General features: G+C 46.8%; 1 protein-coding gene across 2 annotated transcripts in view; it reads left to right on the plus strand.

Annotated features, from left to right (window-relative positions):
- The window catches only part of NFXL1 (nuclear transcription factor, X-box binding like 1), a 273,886-nt gene that overhangs the window by 7,571 nt on the left and 244,468 nt on the right, over positions 1-21,847 (plus strand). For both annotated transcript variants that reach the window (XM_029588216.1, XM_029588206.1), the window contains exon 3: positions 7,832-8,005. In XM_029588216.1, the coding sequence (XP_029444076.1) occupies positions 7,832-8,005 (174 nt within the window). The remainder of the gene's footprint in view (positions 1-7,831; positions 8,006-21,847) is intronic.

The raw sequence follows: 21,847 nt of genomic DNA on the forward strand, positions 1-21,847 counted from the left end.
CATTTGGAAAATTGTGCAGAATTCTGGAGACCACACCTTCAAAAGGTCACAAATTAGATAGTTGGTCCAGAGAGTGGCTACTCTCTGGACCAACTAGACTTAAAGATCTAAATGTGTGACCCTAGAGAAAAGGCGAAATGGGGGAGATACCATTTTTTAGGCCGACGACTCCGAGATCAACATTTCTGCACCAGAAATTTCACCAGAAATCCAGTCTTGGATCTTGGCCTGCTTATCTGACATTGCTGCCTGGATGTCCCGTCGCTACCTTAAACTCAGCATTGCCAAGGTGGAGCTCCTTATCTTTCCCCCCCAAGCCCACTTCCCTTTTCTTCCTTTCTGTTTCTTTTTTCTTTTTTTTTTTAAATTTTTTATTTATCAGCTTTTTAAACAAATATACAAACAAACATTTGTATTGGAAATTACAGAGATATAATAATCACATAATCTGAGGCAAACTAGCCCATTTTAACACAACAAAACCATACGTTCCTGTTTCAAAAATCTCTTATTACATAGGAAATTGGGAGGGAAAAGAAACTTTAAGAGGAGTATATAACTGGAAACATTTACAAATATAGGTGCCCTTGACCAACCCCTTAATCCTCATCGGGAGGTCGCCTGCCAGCTAAGAAGCCCCTCAACTGATCTGGTAAGAAGAAAACATAGGTATTTCTGGCCAGTTGAATGATGCATTTACAGGGATAGCGTAATTTAAAGCTACCCCCCAATGCTAAGGTCTCAGCTCTCATAAGTAGGAATTCTTTTCTTCGCAACTGCGTAGACTTAGCTAAGTCTGGGTATACACGAACAAGACCCCCACAAAATAACACATTTATATTTTTAAAATAATTCTTCATAATCAGAGAGACAGCTGTTTCATCAAAAAAGAAAACAAAAAGCACTGCACGATCCATAATTTCTACATTTAAATTTTCTAGGTAATCAGTCAGATTCTGAAAATCTGATCCTTGAGAAGGAAATACTAAAGGTGTGCTGCTTCTTTTAGGCAAGAAAACAAGTTTTTTTTTATAGCTGGTATCTCATCCTGAGGAATCTTTGAAACCTCCAATGCATACTTCTTGAAAGATAACAGAGGTATTTCCCCCGATACAATAGGAAAAATTAAAAATCTTAGATTTAAGTGTCTCATAATTTTCAATTGACTCCAGCCTTCTTAAAGATGAAATTCTTTCTAAGACCATTGTAGCATTAGCATTTTGGAGGCTTTTTATATCATCATTAATTTTCTTTAATGAATTATCTTTTTCACCAAATTTTAGGTTTGTGTCCCGTTCCAACACCCCTATTTTAGCAGCAATTTCATCCTGCTTCAGGGTTTATCTAGCTTTGAAGACATCCTCACCATGAGTTCCTAGATCATATCGAGAGTAATAACCGGTTTGGTTAATTGCTGGGAGAGGATTCTTACTCCAAGTCCGGCGACATCGCCCGGCTCTCCCGTTGTTCTGGGGGATTCTGCCGCCGTCTCTCCCCCTTCTCTCGACACTTCAGACCCTCGAGGTTTCGGGATACCTCCTGCCTCTCCACCCGCTCGGTCAGTGTCTGGGCCACCCAGTAAGTTTTGCCCGATGATGTCATCAGAATGCGCCTCATCTCCTCGGTCGACTGTTAGGGGCAAAGTTCTTACCGGCGTTCTGGGGTCAGGAGGGCTCAGTGAAAGTTCCCCAGGAGAGTAAGGCTCTCCTCTCGCCTGCTCTCCAGCGGGGATAGATGCCCTCAATTGCGGTGGTTGAAGGGCGAAGTCGGATATCAATTGCTGTTTTCTCTCCCTTTCTGTTTCTGTGGATAACAGGCATCATCCCGGTCCCATCAGACTGAAATCTTGGGATCCTCTTCGATTACTCTTTTCCTGTCGATAGCAGGGCTGAATTAGCCATGCTGTCATGGGATCTGTCAATCAGGTCCGGGAGGCGGAGCTTGTCAAAGCAGAGATCAGAGCTTTGCTCTCTGCGGCTGTGCGTGTGTTCCCGCGCAGGAAAGGTAACAATCTCCTCAGTCTGTTCTTTCCACGCGCGGGATCGCACGCGGAGCTGTTCTTCTCCTCAGCATTAATATAATAAAATGTCAAAATCTGGGTTTAAACACTGTAATTGTGGCAAGGTAATGTCGGTCACGGATGGACATGACCAATGTTACCGATGCCTAGGATCAGATCACAATCAGAAAGATTGTGAATTTTGCTCAAGGATGTCACCCAGAGCATTGCAGCAAAGGGCCTACAGGCTTAAGGAACTTTTTGCCTCACCGGAGCCATCGGAGGCTCATTCGTCGCCTGGCCTGACGATCTTACCGGCTCCCTCAAAAAAGAGGGCATCTTTGTGGGATCCTCAATCCTCCAATCTTGGAGGTAAGGAGGTGGCAAGCCGACAAAGGCCATCGGATTTCCAAAAATCCATAGAGCCAGAATCGCAGGCGCGGGACACACTGGCGCCAAAGATCTCGGCGCCTATAACTTCTGCGCCTAAGGCGCCTTATGCGCATACAAAAGTGTCTGCGCATGACACTTCGGCGCCTGAAGGAGTATCTGCGAACAACGTTTCTATGTGCACGACGCTGAAGGACCCTGCGCGCACGGCGCAGAAGATTCCTGCATGCAGGGCGCAGACGACATCGGCGCGTAAGGCGCCAAAGACGTCTGTGTGCACAAACAAAGGAGACTATACGCACACGGCACCGTCGACATCTGCGCCCACGGCGCCGACACCACCTGTGCGCCCGGCGCCAATCATATCTATGCGCATGGCGCCGATCACTCTTGTGCGCACGGAAACAGAAAGATATGTGCACAAGTCTACATCCGCGCATAAATCCAGATCAGCGCATAAGAGGCATGAGCACCCATCTCATGTATTACAAAATGAGTTGAAACGACGTTCACCTTCACAAAGGTCTTCTTCAGCCTCTCCATCAATACCTTCACCTCGTTCAGCTACTTCCCTTTCTTCGAGAGCGAATTCGCCAGAGTTTACAATAAAACGTAGAAAACGAGCACTGTCTTCACGTACAAGTCATACAGACTTGTCATCACACTATCATCATAAGCATTCACTACACTCCCACCACAAAAAGTCGGCAAAGAGGAGTGTATCGTGGGAAGTAAGCCCTTCGACTTCTAAATCATCTCATATATCAGCTTCAAATGCCTTCTCACACAGAGAGGTAATACAAGTTGCTTGATCTACTGCTTCTATAGCTTCAGAGGATTCGAGGGACATAATATGCGACAAAAAACTAAAAGACCATAAAGGTACTTTACCTCAGAATACTCCAATGCAACCTAAAGCATGTGAGTCCCAAGATCCAGATGATCGTACAATAATGCCCCCTTGTACAAAAGAGGCATTTTATCAATCGTCCCAATCCTTAGCAGGTTTTTATGAAACTCTTCAGTCATCATTTAAAATGACTAATATTGCTGCTGATAGTTCTCCGGAACATACAATGCAGTCTACTAGGGAACAGTCGGTGGAACCTCCAACATCTCCCATAGCAAACCAACCAGCCTCACCAGATTATAAACAGGATACATCTTTTGATTCTCCTTCACCGCTAACATCCCCATCATCTACGGGATTCCCATCGGATCCGCAGGAACAACCTCAAGAGCCGTACTCCCCTCCGGAAGACCTTATGTACCCAAAATTTCTAGAAAAATTGGGTACAATACTGCATCTAGAAGTCCAAAAAGAGACAGACCCTATATCAGAAACCCTTGGTCTCCTAAAGATTTTTGATACTCCAGGGGAACCAACATCCCTTCCACCACAAGAAATCCTGCATTCAGTCTTACGGAAATCCTGGGAAACACCTTATGCAATTGCAGCAGTTTCCAGGAAAACAGATTATAAAATTTTGTATGAGGAAAACATCCCCGTACTCTGTACCACAATTACTTCATGCTTCAATTGTCATAGAGTCGGCAATGCAAAGATTTAAAAAGATAGTCGCGTTCCTCATACCCACCAGGTAAAGACAACAAATATTTAGATGAGTTTGGCAGGAAAGTATACCATAACTCGATGTTGAATGCTCGAATTATGCACCATCAATTCTACATGGTACAATACCTATATGAGTGCTTACAAGCTATAAAAAGTATGCTTTTCTCGACTGCGGATCAGATACCTCCGCCTCTTCATGACATGGAAGAGTGTTCTCGACACCTATTGAGGTCGATCTATGAAGCATATGAAACATCTTCCAGGGCATCTGCAACAGCCATTGCAGCCCACAGGTTAGCATGGTTGCGCTCCAGTTCGATACGTGAAGATTTGCACAAGAAACTAACAAACCTCCCATGTACAGGAGATAACCTGTTTGGGGAACGATTCCAAGACACAGTAGGTAAGCTAAAAGAGGAAGCTCTAGCAGTACAATCATTAACTTTGCATCCTAACTATTCGACCACACATCGATATCTGGGATCTACTCGTCAGCAATCATATGCCAGGAGACCTTACAGATCTTACCAATCTTTTTGTGCGCAGGCTTATCTGCTTACCAGCGTCCTACTCCACAACAAAATACCTCAACCCATGTAGAGGTAAACCACGCAACCAGAGACAGCAGGCACAACAGTCGACCACTGCAGCAAAATCTACTCCATCTTTTTAGTTACCCAGCCACCACCACAACATCAAGCTCCACCCGGCAGGATTCATTCTTGCCTGGCAACCTGGGAAAGGATAACATCAGATCAATGGGTTTTGGAGATAGTACGTCACGGCTACCAACTTCAATTTGTCACAAAACCCATATTACCTCACCTTTCCACTCTCAAGATTCAAAGCTTTCAACCACAATTGGGGGAGGAAATTGCTTTGCTTTGCCAACAACAAGCAATTCGAGAAATTTTCCTAGGGACCCAATCAAAATGATTTTATTCCCCATACTTCCTCATACCAAAGAAATCGGGTGGACTTCATCCCATCTTAGACCTGAGGGAATTGAACAAGTTCCTTGTCAAGGAGATATTCAAAATGGTATCGTTGAAATCAATCCTTCCTCTGATTCAGACCAATGATTGGATGTGTTTCATTGACCTGAAGGATGCTTACACACACATCCCAATCCATCCATCCTCGTGGCGTTACCTATGCTTTCGCTATGGACATCAACATTACCAGTACAAAATTCTCCCCTTTGGACTATCAGCTGCACCCAGGGTTTTCACCAAATGCATGGTAGTGGTGGTGGCTCATCTCAGACAACAAGGTATAACCATCTTTCCATATCTGGACGATTGGCTCATAATTACCCCAACTCCAAATATCTTACTCGATCACCTCCATCGAGTGATACAATGCTTACAGGAATTGGGATTAGTGATCAATTTTCAAAAATCAGACCTACAACCAACACAACAGTTACAGTTCATAGGAGCATGCCTGGACACTACTTGCAACAGGGCATACCTACCCAGCGACAGAATATCACGATTCCGTCACCTTCTACATACCTTGAACCAATCTCAAAGACCGTCAGCGAGACAGGTGTTAGTAGTCCTGGGCCACATGGCGGCGGCGATTTTTCACAGTTCCAAACACCAGGCTACATATGAGATGCCTGCAATGGGGACTAAAACGCCAATGGAAACAACACTCACAACCATTGACACAGAAGGTCTCGTTGACCGCCGAAATGAAAAAAGACATAACATGGTGGCTTCTAGACTCCACCCTGTCCAAGGGAGCATTGTTCAGTTCCCCCACCCCCACAATGCAGTCTTAACCACAGATGCATCTCGCAAGGGATGGGGGGCATATCTCAAGATCTACGAAACACAAGGGTTATGGACAGTCTCGGAATAAAACCTGCAAATAAATTTACTGGAACTCATAGCAATTCGGAATGCATTACAGGTGTTCCAAAACCAGCTACAAGGGCAAAGAGTCGTGATCTACACGGACAATCAAGTGGTGATGTTTTACATCAACAAACAAGGAGGGTCCGGTTCATGGTCCCTCTGCAAAGAGATCCTAATAATCTTCCAACATGCTCACCGAAATCGCATACATCTGCAGGCAACTTACCTACCAGGCGTGGCAAATACAAGTGCGGACAGGTTAAGCCGTATCTTTCATCCTCAAGAATGGGTACTCAGTGCAGAAATAGTTGGGTTTTTCTGCCCATTGTGCCTATCAGTCAAACATGGGGCACACTTCTACAGATGTATTCTGTCCTTCAGATGCCAGTGACCTGCAGGAAACTATGCCATCTCCATCCAAGAGTTCTTCTTTTGTTTTACATCTCTAGACTTTTTTCTGATCCAGGAGGTTGTAGACCTACTGTTGTCAAGGTTTACTGATCCAAAACCCTGCTTGTAATGTTTTCCGTGATGCGGAGTGTTTCTTGCTGGCATTTGCACCACTCCCCTGCCTTAGGCGCCTCTGCTACACATTGAGGTTTTCTATTTGTAGAACCCAACTCTTTTTTCCTACCTAGACCCCTTTGAGGATTGACTGCTTCCCAGGCAAAAGGGATAGAGATGATGCTTTCAGCACTGGGCAGTTTTGTCCTGCTTGGACGGCCTATAGCTTGGGAATCACCCTTATTGAGGACTACCAGCCTGCTTGTCCTCTGAGAAAACAGTTGCTTACCTGTAACAGGTGTCCTCCAAGGACAGCAGGATGTTAGTCCTCACATAAGGGTGATTCCCCAAGCCTGGAAGTGGCTTTCTTCATGTATGAGCTATATCATAGACTGCGGGTCTCTGTATGATAACTACAGCTGCACATGCTCAGTAGGGCATGTTTGAAAATTCTAGAATCTTTGAGATCAAAGTTCTGGACTGGGCTCCATCCGATGATGCCACCCATGTGTGAGGACTAACAACTTGTCCTCGGAGAACACCTGTTACAGGTAAGCAACTCTTCTTTCTTTTCTTTTTAACCATTGTCTTGCTTTATGAAATACCCCAAGTCTCTTGTCCTGTATGTTTGTCTTATTAGATTGTAAGCTCTTTCGAGTAGGGACTAGCTTTTTGTATGTTTGTAGAGCGCTGCTTATGTCATGTAATGCTATAGAAATATTAAGTAGTAGTAGTAGATGATAGACATTTAAATATCTCAAATGTTTCCATGCATATGAGGCTAACCTTTTTCAGTGGAAAGGAGGCTCTAGAACATGGGATGAGAGTGAAAGTGGGTAGTCTTAGGTAGTAGATGCACGGAATGGCCTTCCAGTGAAAGTGGTGGATGCAAAACCAATATCTAAAATCAAGAAAGCAGGGGTTAAGGGGATCTCTGAGGGAATGATGAATTGTAAAGGCTATATAAATTGGACAGATGGGCAGACTAGGTGGGCCATATGGTCTTTCTGCCATTGTGTTTCTCTGTTTTTAAGTTGATTCTTAAGAATTGTTGTTTCTCTAACTTCACTGCATTTTCAAGATCAAAGAACTGCAGTTCGTTTGTCAGTTGCTGCAATTTAATACCATCCAATACCATGTTGTATGTTGGGAAGTGATATTGAAAGGTTCATTGTAGTGTCCCAGGGAAAGCAAACTTCAAATGCTGCCACAGGATTCACTCTTGGCATCCTGAGTGTTTGAAACTCCCTGTGATTAGATTCTATCATCCAAAGCACGTAGTCTTCCTGGGTTTTAGAGAAACAGCTTTCTTAAAGATTTTGAGGAAAAATTTACATTTTACCAATGTGAAACAAAAAAAATTTGAACGGTAGAGAAACTTTCACTGAAAAGAATTAGGAGTTGACATTGGAATAGGTGATCACAGTGAATCCTGGTCAAGTATTTGTTTTAGCTTGAAGTTCACCTTCCCATGATGCTGCTGTCGTTTATTTACAGAGCTGGCATCTCAGAAAAAATTTGAGGCAATCAAGAAGGCTAACCAAGCTGCAGTTGAAAAGCTTGCGGAAGATCATTACAGTTCTTCATCTGAAGATGAAGGAGATGAAGACATCGAAGGAAAACATGGAAGGATCTTGGCCTTAACATTTACAAAGTATACCAATCAAACAGGTATCTTTACTCTTTCACCTGGATTTTAGTATGAGGAAATAGCTTAGCTGCTCTAGGATTCCCGCTCAATAATGTCAAAAACTTTCCTGCGCAGTCTAGGAGGAAAATTTAGACAAGGTCCCTTAAAACTCAACTTTGAATCATACTGCCAGGAAGTAATAAAACCTATTAGGAAATAAACTGAAAAGGCAGTTTTGTGATTATGCTTTGTTTTATTTGATCACAAAGCATACTAAACAGACCAGACTGACAGCCCAAAAAATGCAAAACCAAGGTTCTGTGTGTCTCAGCAGAAATGACATCTTATATGTGTAAGAATACATTATATATCTTATTCACCTTGCCCAATAGAAAGTGATACAAAACAATTCTAACAAATCAAAACCTTGCATCTTTCTCCTAAAGCACACTTTGCACAGGTGATAGATACATTGCATGCTATCCTGTGGTCAGTCTAAAAGCAGTAAAACAACTTGTTCTATCAATTCTTAGAATACCTTGTTCCCTGTACGTACCCGGATCAGCCCAGACTCCAGGGGTTTTACCTCCCCTCCAGCAGGCGGAGACAGACCAATTTCTGTGGACTCTATCGTATACCCATGAGATGCCACCTAGAGTCTGTATTCTTCTGTCTCCAGCAGGTGGAAGAGGTGCTTCCCTAGAGTCTGGTATTTGGTTAGAATTTAAGGGTCTTTTGTATATTTTTCGGGTAGTCCGTGTGTACGGCTGACTAGCAAGGGGTCATTTTTTATCTTGGGCTAGTTCCCCATTTTAGCCTCCCAGAGGGTTGTCAGGTCCTGGTGGGACCATCCCCCCTGGTATTTGAGGCTCAGGAGCAGAGGGTTGAGGATCCTGTAACTGCCCATTGAAGGTGATCCCGAGGGTCTCGAGCTCTCACCTTTAGTTAGCCCCCTGTAAGATTTAAAAAAAAAAAAAAAAAAAAATTGGGTTCCTGCGGCTTTAAATTCTCCTGCTCTGCCGGCCTAGATTGCTCAGCTCGGGTGTTGATTTTAGACCGCGGACAGCTCTGATCGCGTCGGCCTTTGATTTTCTCCTGCTCCTCCGGCCGGGCTAAATTTAGGTCCCTGCTTATGTTGCGTGGTGCGGCCTGTGCCACGTGCGGCAGCGCGCGCATGCGGCTCTTCCGGACCGGCATTTGTACGGAGTGTCTCTCGGGGAGAAGGCTCTTCGGGGGTTGCTGTGCCTGCGAAATAGACGGGGGGGGGGGGGGGCTTCCCGATCGCGGCTGGGGGGTCGGCGTCCCGAGTTTGTCACATCAGGCCCCGGACCCGTTTCAGCTCAGCGTGGGAACGGAGGACATTTTAAGGACCATGCGGCAGCAGGATGCAGCAGCTGAGGGGGATGGGCTCCTGCCTCCCCCATTGTCACCATGGCCTAGTTCTCCTGGGGGGGCTGGTGTTGCTGGCGCTGGGCAGGTGGACGAGGAGGGAGAGGATTCCGAAGGGTCTTCTTCGTTGTTCACCTCCGATTTTGTGCTTTTGATGCACAAAACTTTTAAGGCGCGCAGGGATGGTAAGGCACAGGGGCACAAGGTAGCTCGCAGGGCTCCTGTAGCAGCAGGGCCAGGAGGAGGTTCCTCTGCGGCCCGGAAGCGGATTCAGCCACCGAAATCGGGTGGTGCACCCAAGGAGAAACGCCTGCTTCGGTCCATGGTATGTCTGAGGGACAGCACGTCCTCGGACTCTTCGGATCAGGCCGATTCTCCGTGGCCAATTCCTGATCGTGATCAGGATGTGGACCCTGATACCCAGGCTCCTCCATCCAAGTGCATGGGCTCCCCTCCGTTGGAGGGGGATGACCCCAAGGTGGTGCGCTTGTTTAGAAAGGACGAGCTGGGTCCCCTTATTCCGGTCATCCTAGATGAACTGGGGATTGAGGCCCCTCAGGAGGATTCCAGACTGGGGGGCTACTATGGATCCGGTGGTGCCGGGCCTCCAAGGCCCAGTGAGGTCATTCCCGTTTCACTTCTCGGTGTCTGACCTTTTATTCAAGGAGTGGGACACTCCTGATCTGGGCTTAAAGGTGAGCAGAGCCATGGATAAATTGTATCCGCTCCCAGAGGACACGCTGGATTTTCTCAGGGTGCCTAAGGTGGATGCTGCAGTCTCAGCAGTGACGAAGAAGTCGACTATTCCGGTAACAGGGGCCGAAGCCTTGAAAGATTTGCAGGACCATAAGTTGGAGGTACATCTGAAGAAGATCTTTGAGGTTTCGGCTCTTGGTGTCCGGGCTGCCATCTGCAGCAGCTTCGCGCAGCGGGCCAGTCTCTGCTGGATCCAGGATTTCCAAGCATCTGTGGAACTTACAGAGGCCCAGACGCTACAGGTAGGGAGGCTGGAGTCTGCGGTGGCTTACACTGCGGATGCCCTGTAGATTTTTTGCGGACATCAGGAAGAGCGATGGTGTCAGTGGTTTTTGTGCGTCGTCTCCTATGGTTGCGGAATTGGTCGGCGGATGTATCCTCCAAGTTGCATTTGGGTTCGCTGCCCTTCAAAGGCAGATTGTTGTTCGGGCAGCAATTGGATGATATGATCAAGTCACTCAGAGAGAACAAGGTCCATAAGCTGCCGGAGAATAGGCCTAGGACCAGGGGATCTTTCCCTCAGAGGTTGATTTCCCAGAAATCTTGCTGTTTTCGCTCCTCCCGCTCCATGGGCTCATCGTTCCGTCAGGGACAAAGCCGTCAAAACACGTGGCCCCCAGTCCTTTTGAGGCCAGCTGTCCTCCATAGATGGAGCCCCTCAACCTCATGGGGGTCCCAAGCCTTCACAATGAATGGTGGCCGGTTCACTCCTCGGTTCCAAAGATTGGGGGCAGGCTGTCCTTATTCCTGGAAGAGTGGACCATGGTAACGTCGGATCAATGGGTCCTAAGCATGATCGAACATGGCTGCACTTTAGATTTTACACGGCCGATCCGCAACCACTTCATGGTTTCCCCATGTGCGTGCCGTCAAAAGAGACAAGCGGTATACGAGACCCTGCTGCACTTACAAGACCTTGGCGCGATAGTTCCAGTTCCAGCCGGAGAACTCAGGTGCGGGCGTTACTCAATTTATTTCATTGTGCCAAAAGAAGGAACATTTCGCCCCATCCTCTATCTGAAACAGGTCAATCGGAAGCTGAAGGTGCCTCGTTTTCGGATGGAAACTCTGCACTCCGTGATAGCATCTGTCCACAAGGGAGAGTTTCTGGCGTTGTTGGACCTGACTGAGGCTTATCTGCACATTCCCATCCATCCGGATCATCAGAAGTACCTACGGTTCGCGATCCTTGGCCAGCATTTCCAGTTTTGTGCACTCCCGTTCGGCCTTGCGACAGCGCCAAGGGTCTTCACCAAGGTGATGGTGGTGGTAGCAGCAGCCCTGCGGCGCGAGAGAGTATTGGTTCATCCCTATCTGGACGATTGGCTGATTCGTGCGAAATTGGAGGAATTGTGCAGGACCGTGGTCCTGCGGGTCCTCCGGAGGTTGACTTCCTTAGGTTGGGTGGTAAACCCCGACAAGAGCCATCTGATTCCTTCTCAGTCCTTGGAGTTTCTGGGAGCCAGATTCGATACGGCCTCGGGCAAGGTGTTTCTTACAGAAGAGAGACTTTCCAAGTTGATTTCCCAGGTGGATTTATTCAGTTCCATGCTTCAGCCCACGGCCTGGGATTATTTGCAGGTCCTGGGGTCAATGGCTTCCACACTCGAGCTCCTTCCGTGGGCCTTTGCTCATATGCGTCCTCTGCAGTCTGCGTTGCTCTCCCGCTGGAGTCCACTTTCCCAGCAGTTCCAGCTTCAATTACTGCTGACGGACATGGCGTGTGCCAGTCTACATTGGTGGCTGTGTCCAGACAACTTGCGTCGGGGAGAGGACTTGGAGATTCCCACTTGGATTGTGGTCACAATCGACACCAGCCTCTCCGGATGGGGGGCAGTGTGTCGGGGAACGGCGGTGCAGGGCCAATGGATGAGGACGGAATCCTCCTGGTCCATCAATCGCTTGGAGACTAGGGTGGTTCGGCTGGCGTTGCAGGCCCTTCTTCCCTTGGTGGAAGGGCGGTCGGTGAGGATATTATCCGACAATGCCACAGCAGTGGCTTACATCAATCGTCAAGGAGGAACCAGGAGCCGTCCGGTGGCGACGGAGGCATGGCTGCTGATTGTCTGGGCGGAACGGCACCTTTACAAGATTGCGGCCTTCCACATCGCCAGGGTCAACAATGTGCAGGCAGACTTTCTCAGTCGAAACCAGTTGGATCCAGGGGAGTGGGAACTCTCAGACGAGGCCTTTCGTCTTCTGTGCCAGCATTTGGACCAGACCATCCATTGACCTCATGGCAACCTATCGCAATGCCAAGGCTCCTCGTTTTTCAGTTGGCGACGAGAACCGGGAGCGGAGGGAGTAGATGCTCTGGTTCTGCCCTGGCCAAGGGACGTTCTGTTGTATGTCTTTCCTCCGTGGCCGTTGGTCGGAAAAGTGTTGCGCCGCATAGAGGTTCACCTGGGTACAGTGATTCTAGTGGCTCCGGAATGGCCATGACGTGTGTGGTTTGCGGATCTTCTGACTCTAGCCGTCGACGGTCCGCTGCGGTTTCCTCCTCCCCTACTCTACTGCGCCAGGGGCCAGTCTATTTCGGCGAGATCGATTGCTTCTCTCTAGCGGCATGGCTTTTGAAAGGCAGAGGTTAAGTTCGAGGGGTTATTCGCCTGCGGTTATCGCCATGCTCTTGCACTCCCGTAAAACCTCTACCTCCAGAGCCTATGTTAGGGTCTAGGGGGGTCTTTGAGTCCTGGTGTGTGGAACCTAGTATTCGTCCTGCCAAGGCCTCAATCCCAGAAGTTCTGGATTTCCTTCAGGCGGGCTTGTCCAAGGGTCTGGCCTTTAATTCCTTGAGAGTTCAAGTAGCGGCGTTAAGTTGTTTTCGAGGTAAGGTGCATAGGGTGGCGCTTGCTTCGCATCCTAATGTGGCTAGGTTCCTGAAAGGGGTTAAGCACTTGTGCCCTCCAGTTAGGAATCCCTGTCCTTCCTGGAAGCTTAATTTGGTCCTCCACGCCCTTTGCTCGGCCCCCTGTGAGCCCTTGAAGCGGGCAACCCTAAAGAATCTCACTTTGAAAATGGTGTTTTTGGTCGCTATTGTTTCGGCGAGGCGCATTTCAGAGCTCCAGGCGTTATCTTGCAGAGAGCCTTTCTTAAGGATTTCGATCGCGAGTGTTTCATTGTGCACGGTTCCATCCTTTTTCCCGAAGGTGGTCTCTGCTTTTCATTTAAATTAGTCTGTGGAGCTTCCTTCCTTTGCGGGTTTGGATTCGTCTTCGCCAGAGGCCAGAGATTTGCATAAGCTGGATGTGAAAACGGGTATTGTTGCGTTACCTGGAGGTCACGAATAGTTTTTGTTTGACGGATCATCTTTTCGTCTTATGGAGTGGACCCAGAAGGGGTCAGAAAGCTTCCAAGGCAACTATTGCCCGATGGCTGAAGGAGGCTATCGTGTCGGCATACCTTGTACAGGGTTGGTCGATTCCGGTCGGGCTTAAGGCTCATTCTACGCGCTCGCAATAGACTTCGTGGGCAGAATGTCAACAGATGGCGCTGCAGGAGATTTGTAGGGCGGCTACCTGGAAGTCCACTCACACTTTCGTGAGACACTATAGACTTGATGTCCGGGCACCTGAGCCTGGGGAGTTCGGAGCCAGTGTTCTCCGAGTGGGACTCTTGCAGTCCCACCCTGGTTAGGGAAGCTTGGGTACATCCCAGGAGTCTGGGCTGATTCGGGTACGTACAGGGAAAGGAAAATTGGTTCTTACCTGCTAATTTTTGTTCCTATAGTACCACGGATCAGCCCAGAGTCCCACCCAGGGAGAGTCCGCTCGGCCAGTAGTTCATTATTTCTGGTTGTAAGTTTCATATGCCCCCCCCCTGTTTAGGGTCAGAATTATAGGGCATTGTTTTTCAGTTTCAGTTACGAGATCATTTCCTCTGCTCTTCGGGGGGAGGTTGTTCACTGACAGTTGTGAATCTTTATTATTGTTCTGCTTGGGTACAGTGGAATACTGACAGATTCTAGGTGGCACCTCAGGGGTATACGACAGAGTCCATAGAAATTGGTCTGTCTCCGCCTGCTGGAGGGGAGGTAAAACCCCAGGAGTCTGGGCTGATCCGTTTCAATACAGGAACGAAAATTAGGTAAGAACTAATTTTCCTTTATTTCTAGCACTTATAACAGTACTCAGCCATGTCACTTTAGTTCTTGCTTAAGTTTATTCAGCCATCTAGATAAAGCTGTTCTGTGCAATCTCTGTAATGGCAGCTGTTAGCATCATACCAACAGAATTTAACTAGAAATTAAAGCAAAATCACCACATTTCTTAGCGTCCAGTCAGATGACTCCAGAACAAGTGGGTTATGCACCTCCATCAGCAGATGGAGACGGAGCAAACTGATGTCACAGAATATATATACCCCTGTAGTGACATCGGCCTGTCAGAATTCTCTGTCTCTAGCAAATGGTGGAGATGCATCTCCCCTCTGGGGATTGCTTCATTTTATAGAAAAGGAGAATTAAGGAAATAAATTTTCCCCGCTTTCCTGTGGTGATACCAAAAGGTCCCTCCCACAGTTGAGAATTCCTGAGGTGATTTCCGTGATCCCTCGGATGAGTGCCTTGGTCCGATAGCTGGTTTTCGGCTGGCGTGGACTTAGCTGCTTGAGCAGCTGAAAGACAGCAGGTACAGGAAGCCGAGCTCGGCGGTGATGGCACATGCCCTTTCTCCCTGCAGCCAGAGGCAGTCTCTGTACTCAGCCAGGTAAGACTGCTCTCTGGTATGTTTAAAAAAAAAATATTATACAGAGTCCTAGAAGGAGGCTTTTGTTGTGTAAGGCTTCCTTCTTTTCCTGGTCTCTGTGCTCAGTGCACTGTTTCAACATTCATCCTGCTCTGTGGGGGGTCGAGGGACGTGAGTAGCCTGGCGGGTTGAGCAGCCTTCTAAGGCTAGGCCCTGCTCCGAAGCTTTTGCCTGTATGCCACGTGGTAGGTTGCAACAACATTTCATGCATTTTCTAAGGTTGTCCTCTACAGGTTTGTCGGTCCTGTGTGTGTCTAGCTGTGCGTCCAGGTTCTGTGCCCAGTTTTTGGACGCACAGTCAGGCCTTGTAGACTTTGCATCCATATTAAGTGATGCCATAGTGGCCCCACGCTTACCTCTGTGCACAAGTGGTACTGTGCGCTTAAGCTTTTTGTGATGCTTATTTTTGGGCATCTAGGTAGGCACCTAGGTGTGTGACACCTAAGTGTTGGGTGCCTAGAGACGCATGGCTCTGGCTGCCGCTCAGTGCATTGTCGGCCATAATAGCGCCTATACATAAGAAGCCTAACCGACTTTCTCTTTGCACTGCTTGTCATATCTGAGCATCTCAGCCAGTGCTGTTTGAAAGCTCAGGGAGAATTCTCTTCCACTGATTTCACTAAGCCTGTTTTTTCCCAGCTGGATGTGGGTCTGGTTAAAGACGACTCAGGTGGGGTGCCTGATTTTGGAACTCCCCTAACTGGTTCCTCAGCCGGGGAAGGTAGCTCAATGACTATAGCTCAGGTACCTCCTGGTCTGAATACTTCTACCTTTTCATGGGTAGAATTTTTACAGGGGTTGCAATCCCTTTCTTCAGGTGCATTCCTCAGCCCTGTCCATTGCTCCCAGAATGCTCAGGAACCTTCTGTTAAGCACCGGAGTACTTCTAGAGCGTCAGCGGGACCTCCGGATACAGATCCGGATGGCACGGATGATGACAGTGATTCTGACTCTCTTGAGGATGGTGAAAATTTCCCCAGATTAGAACCATATAGAACTGTGTTATGGTTCTTTCATAGAGATGAACTGCCAGCTCTGTTTTTCCAGACCTTGAAAATACTTGGAGTTCCTGGGGCAGATTCAGTGTCTGAGCCAAAGAGAAATCCCATTTTGGTTTTCTTGCGTAAAGCCTCTTGTTTTTTCTCTGTGATGGGTTCCATTCAAGAATTGATTGATTTGAGTGGGGCACCCCAAAGGCTAATTTCTGGATCCAGTGAAAAGAGAGTACTTGCGTTTTCCAAAGGTAGATACACTTGTGTGTGTAGTCTCCAAGCTGACCACTATTCCAGTGGAAGGAAGAGCGGCTCACAAATTGTCTTGCCTCACAAATCTGCTTCACTTTTTTGAAGGAGTTAATAAACATGTGGATAAAGGTGAACCAGTAGATATAGTATACTTGGATTTTCAGAAGGCTTTTGACAAAGTTCCTCATGAGAGGCTTCTAGGAAAAGTAAAAAGTCATGGGATAGGTGGCGATGTCCTTTCATGGATTGCAAACTGGCTAAAAGACAGGAAACAGAGAGTAGGATTAAATGGACAATTTTCTCAGTGGAAGGGAATGGGCAGTGGAGTGCCTCAGGGATCTGTATTGGGACCCTTACTTTTCAATATATTTATAAATGATCTGGAAAGAAATACGACGAGTGAAATCATCAAATTTGCAGATGATACAAAATTGTTCAGAGTAGTTAAATCACAAGCAGATTGTGATACATTGCAGGAATACCTTGTGAGACTGGAAAATTGGGCATCCAAATGGCAGATGAAATTTAATGTGGATAAGTACAAGGTGATGCATGTAGGGGAAAAATAACCCATGCTATAATTACACAATGTTGGGTTCCATATTAGGTGCTACAACCCAAGAAAGAGACCTAGGCGTCATAGTGGATAACACATTGAAATTGTCGGTTCAGTGTGCTGCGGCAGTCAAAAAAGCAAACAGAATGTTGGGAATTATTAGAAAGGGAATGGTGAACAAAACGGAAAATGTCATAATGCCTCTGTATCGCTCCATGGTGAGACCCTACCTTGAATACTGTGTACAATTCTTGTCGCCGCATCTCAAAAAAGATATAATTGCGAAGGTACAGAGAAGGGCTACCAAAATGATAAGGGGAATGGAACAGTTCCCCTATGAGGAAAGACTAAAGAGGTTAGGACTTTTCAGCTTGGAGAAGAGACGGCTGAGGGGGGACATGATAGAGGTGTTTAAAATCATGAGAGGTCTAGAACGGGTAGATGTGAATAGGTTATTTACTCTTTCGGATAATAGAAAGACTAGGGGCACTCCATGAAGTTAGCATGGGGCACATTTAAAACTAATCGGAGAAAGTTCTTTTTCACTCAACACACAATTAAACTCTGGAATTTGTTGCCAGAGGATGTGGTTAGTGCTGTTAATATAGCTGGGTTTAAAAAAGGATTGGATAAGTTCTTGGAGGAGAAGTCCATTACCTGCTATTAATTAAGTTGACTTAGAAAATAGCCACTGCTATTACTAGCAACGGTAACATGGAATAGACTTAGCTTTTGGGTACTTGCCAGGTTCTTATGGCCTGGATTGGCCACTGTTGGAAACAGGATGCTGGGCTTGATGGACCCTTGGTCTGACCCAGTATGGCATATTATGTTCTTATGAAGGATAGTATTGATAAAAAGTTTGAGACTATCCTTAAGTATTTGAAGCAGTGGCAATGATCTTGCAGATTGATTTTTGTTGGCTCGCTTTTGTTTGCTTGTCTCCCAGGAGGTTGATGACTTGGGTAAACTCCAGGGCAGTTATGGAACCAGCCACTGCTGCTTTGGCAGATGCGGGCTGTGATTTGCTCTGCATTTCAGCCAGAGGGATGGCCTCTATAGTAGCAGCCAGGCATCTGTTATGGTTGAGAAATTGGTCGGCCGATGCAACTTCCAAGGCTAACCTCACCAAGTTGCCCTTTAACAGCTTGCTTTTATTTGTGAGTGAGTTAGAAAAACTGGCCAGTAAGTGGGACGAATCTCCGGTTACTTGTTTGCTGGAGGATAAGAAGTAGACGCAATGTTCTTACTAAGGTGGTGTCTGTTTTTCATGTAAACTAATCAGTGGAGTTGCCCGGGTTTTCGAATTGGGCTCGGGATGCCTCGATGGGATGAGAACTTCACCTTTTGGATGTGAGACGGATGGTATTACGTTACTTGAAAGTCACTAACGCTTTTTGACGTTCTGCTCATTTGTTCATCCTGTTTAGGGGAGCAAAAAAGGGCGAAAAGGCATCTAAGGCTTCTTTGTCTCGGTTGAAAGAGATGATCTCTGCAGTTTATGTATCAAAAAGGATGAGCGGTTCCAGTGGGTCTTAGCACATTCGACTCAAGCTCAGGCTGAGTGTCAGCTGGTGTCTCCCCAAGAGATCTGTAGAGCCGTGGTATGGTATTCATTGCACACTTTTACCAAGCATTACCTTTTGGATGTGTGGGCCCCGAAGGTGGCCCCCATTTGGAGAGAGTGTTCTTCGAGCGGGTCTCTCAGGTTCCCGCCCAGTGTAAGAGGGCTTTGGTACATCTCGTTTGTCTGGACTGATCTGGGTATGTTCAGGAAAGGAAAATTGGTTCTTACCTGCTAATTTTCGTTCCTGTAATACCACAGATCAGTCCAGAGGCCCGCCCTGAGGATCTCTGCCGAAAGACTGCTTGGCCTACTGCTGTATTTATTTGCAAAGCAGATTTGCCATTTTTTGGCTTCACTTTCTAGGTTTAGCGTTTTCTGCATGGTTTTCTAGTCAGGGGTATCCATGTTGGGAGCCTTGTTCGCTCTTTATTTTTCTTATCTTGGGCTTGGGTATCGATTAATACTGAGGGACTGTGGGTGGCACTCTTGTCTATGTGGCAGTACCCAAAGTTTTGTTTTCTACCTCCATCTGCTGGTAGGGATGAATAAAACCCGCTTGTCTGGACTGCTCTGTGGTATTACAGAAACGAAAATTAGCAGGTAAGAACCAATTTTCCTTTCATTTCCTTGAAGGTACAAGTAATGGCTCTCACCAGCTTCAGGAGTCAGATGAATGGTGGTTCCCTGTACATACCCGGATCAGTCCAGACTCCTGGGTTTTGCCTCCCCACCAGCAGATGGAGACAAAGAAGTTTTGACTGACTCTGCCCTATACGCTGAGGTGCCACCCACAGTCTGTCAGTATTTCTCTGTCTCCAGCAGATGGTGAAGGTGCAAACTCCTGCAGTCTGTAGTTAGTCCTTATGGATCATGAGGTGAGACCCTTTCGGGCTTCGGTGTTGGATATTTTATCCTTTCTGCAGGCCGGGGTACATTTAGTGGCGCATACGGACGTTGCGTGTTTTCTCAGAGGGGTGAAACATTTGTGCCCTCCGGTGCGGAATCCGTGTCCTTCGTGGAACCTCAATCTTGTTCTCAGGGCTTTGTGTGTGGAGCCCTTTGAGCACTGAAGAGAGGGGCGTTGAAGGACCTTACTCTAAAGACGGTTTTCCTAGTGGCTATTTCATCAGCTCGCTGGGTGTCGGAGCTTCAGGCTTTGTCTTGCAGGGAGCCCTTTTTGAGAATTACGGATTCGGGAGTCTCGTTTTGGATGGTTCCCTCCTTTCTCCCTAAGGTTATATCATCATTTCATCTCAATCAGTCAGTGGAGCTACCTTCATTTTCATGTTTAGATCTCTCCGATCTTAGGTCCGGGGACTTGCGGAAGCTGGACGTGCGTCGAGTTCTGTTGCGCTATTTAGAAACTACTAATTCCTTCCGGATGTCGGACCATCTGTTCGTGCTCTGGAGTGATTCCAAGTGGGGCCATAAGGTGTCTCGGGTGACAATTCCTCATTGGTTAAAAGATGCTATTAGTTCAACGTATCTGTTACAGGGTCGCCCGACTCCAGTTGGTTTAAGAGCACATTCTACCCATTCACAAGCAGCATCGTGAGCAGAATGCCAACTAGTGTCTCCACAAGAGATTTGTAGAGCATCCACTTGGAAGTCCTTAAACACCTTTGCTAGACATTATCGTTTGGATGCCCAGGCCCCAGTCTCTGGGGGTTTTAGCGCAGGTGTGATTTGAGCGGCTCTCTCTGGATCCCACCCCCACTAGAAGAGCTCTGGTACATCCCAGGAGTCTGAACTGATCCGGGTACGTACAGGGAAAGGAAAATTGGTTCTTACCTGCTAATTTTCGTTCCTGTAGTACCACGGATTAGTACAGAGTCCCGTCCTGATTTCTTTAAGGTATTGTCGAGAGTCCGCTCATTCTAGGATATATTAGTTGGTTCTGCAGAGTATTTTCTTCCTTGATTCACAATTATTGCCTGTTCTGTTTCTATGTAAGGTTTGTGAGCAGGATAGTTCATGTGGCGAGGTTTCTCTTTCTAAGGGTTCTGCTTTGATACTATGAAATACTGACAGACTGTGGGTGGCACCTCAGGATATAGGGCAGAGTCAGTCAAAACTTCTCTGTCTCTATCTGCAGGTGCAGAGGCAAAACCCTCTGCACCAGCAGCTACATAAGCTGCAGAGATCTGTCTCTATCTGTTGGTGCAGAGGCAAAACTCCTTGACTAATCCGTGGCAGTACCACGGATTAGTAAAGGAGTCTTGACTAATCCGTGGTACTACAGGAACGAAAAATAGCAGGTAAGAACCAATTTTCCTATCCTTATCTGCTCATCCTGATGTGGCCTGTTTTCTGAAAGGAGTGAAACATCTTAGTCCTCTTTTGCAGTTTCCAGTGCCTCTATGGAGTCTTAATTTGGTCCTGGATTTCTTGGCAGGCCCTACATTTACACTGTTGCATACTCTGTCCTTGTGGTTTCTGACCTTGAAAACGGTGTTTCTTGTGGCAGTTTGTTCTGTGTGTAAAGTTTCTGAACTGCAGGCCTAGTCTTGCCGGGAACTATTTCTCCAGGTGACTCCAGGGGCAGTATAGCTGTGTACTGTTCTTTCCTTTTTACCGAAAGTGGTCACTGAGTTTCACTTGAATCAGTCCATCTCCCTGCCATCTTTGGACAGAGAGAGAGATGAAGAGGAGTATCGTCTATTGCAACCCTTGGTTGTCAAGAGACATATTGTCAGGTATCTAAAGGTTACTGATCCTTTGAGGAAGTCGTATTGCCTGTTTGTCCTTCATGGCGATACTTGACAGGGAGAGCCGGCCTTGCGGGCTACAATAGCTCATTGGATTAAGGAGGTTGTCACGGTTGCATACATTAATGCTGAGAAACCGTTACCTATTCAGGTTAGGGCTCATTCCACTAGGGCTGGCAGTATCTTTAGTGGAAGTGAAATTGTTGTCTCCAGCCGACATTTGCTGAGCTGCGACGTGGTCCTCCTTACACATCTTTTCTAGGTATTATCGTATTGGATGTGCAGGCCTGGGAGGACGTGGTCTTTGCACATGCGATTTTGACTGGACACTGGGCAGCCTCCCTTCCTATTCGGGAGTAGCTTGGGTACATCCCACTTGTTCAGGATTCATCTGACTGGACGCTAAGAAATGAGAAATTACTAATTGCCTGATAATTTCCTTTTCTTTAGGCTTGTCAGATGAATCCAGCTTCCCTCCCTTGGCTGCCAAATGATTGTATTATGGTCCTCCTGCGTGGTTACGTGTTACAGGGGATTACTGGTAAGTGTTAGCTCAGTCCCTAGACTAGTGTTAGAACATTCTTGTTTGATGTTAGTGTTGCCTGTTGGCTGAGTATTGAAATGGTTATCTGTTTTTAATCAAGTTTTTTTGCTAGCCTGACCATAGTTGCCTTTGAAGAAAATACTGCAGGCTGATGTCACTACAGAGGTATATATACTGTGATGTCAGTTTGTTCAGTCTCCATTTGCTGGTAGAGGTACATAACCTGCTTGTTTTAGATTCATCTGCCTGTCCTAAAGAAAAGAAAATTCAGGTAAGTAGCAATTTCTCAATCAGAGCTAACTTCTGTGGGGGCTATAGTGCCATTATCTTTTTTTATGTTCCTTTTCAGTCCAGCTCAGTGACAGTCCTCAGCT

This window comes from Rhinatrema bivittatum, chromosome 1 (assembly GCF_901001135.1).
Source record: "Rhinatrema bivittatum chromosome 1, aRhiBiv1.1, whole genome shotgun sequence".
Lineage (NCBI taxonomy): Eukaryota > Metazoa > Chordata > Amphibia > Gymnophiona > Rhinatrematidae > Rhinatrema > Rhinatrema bivittatum.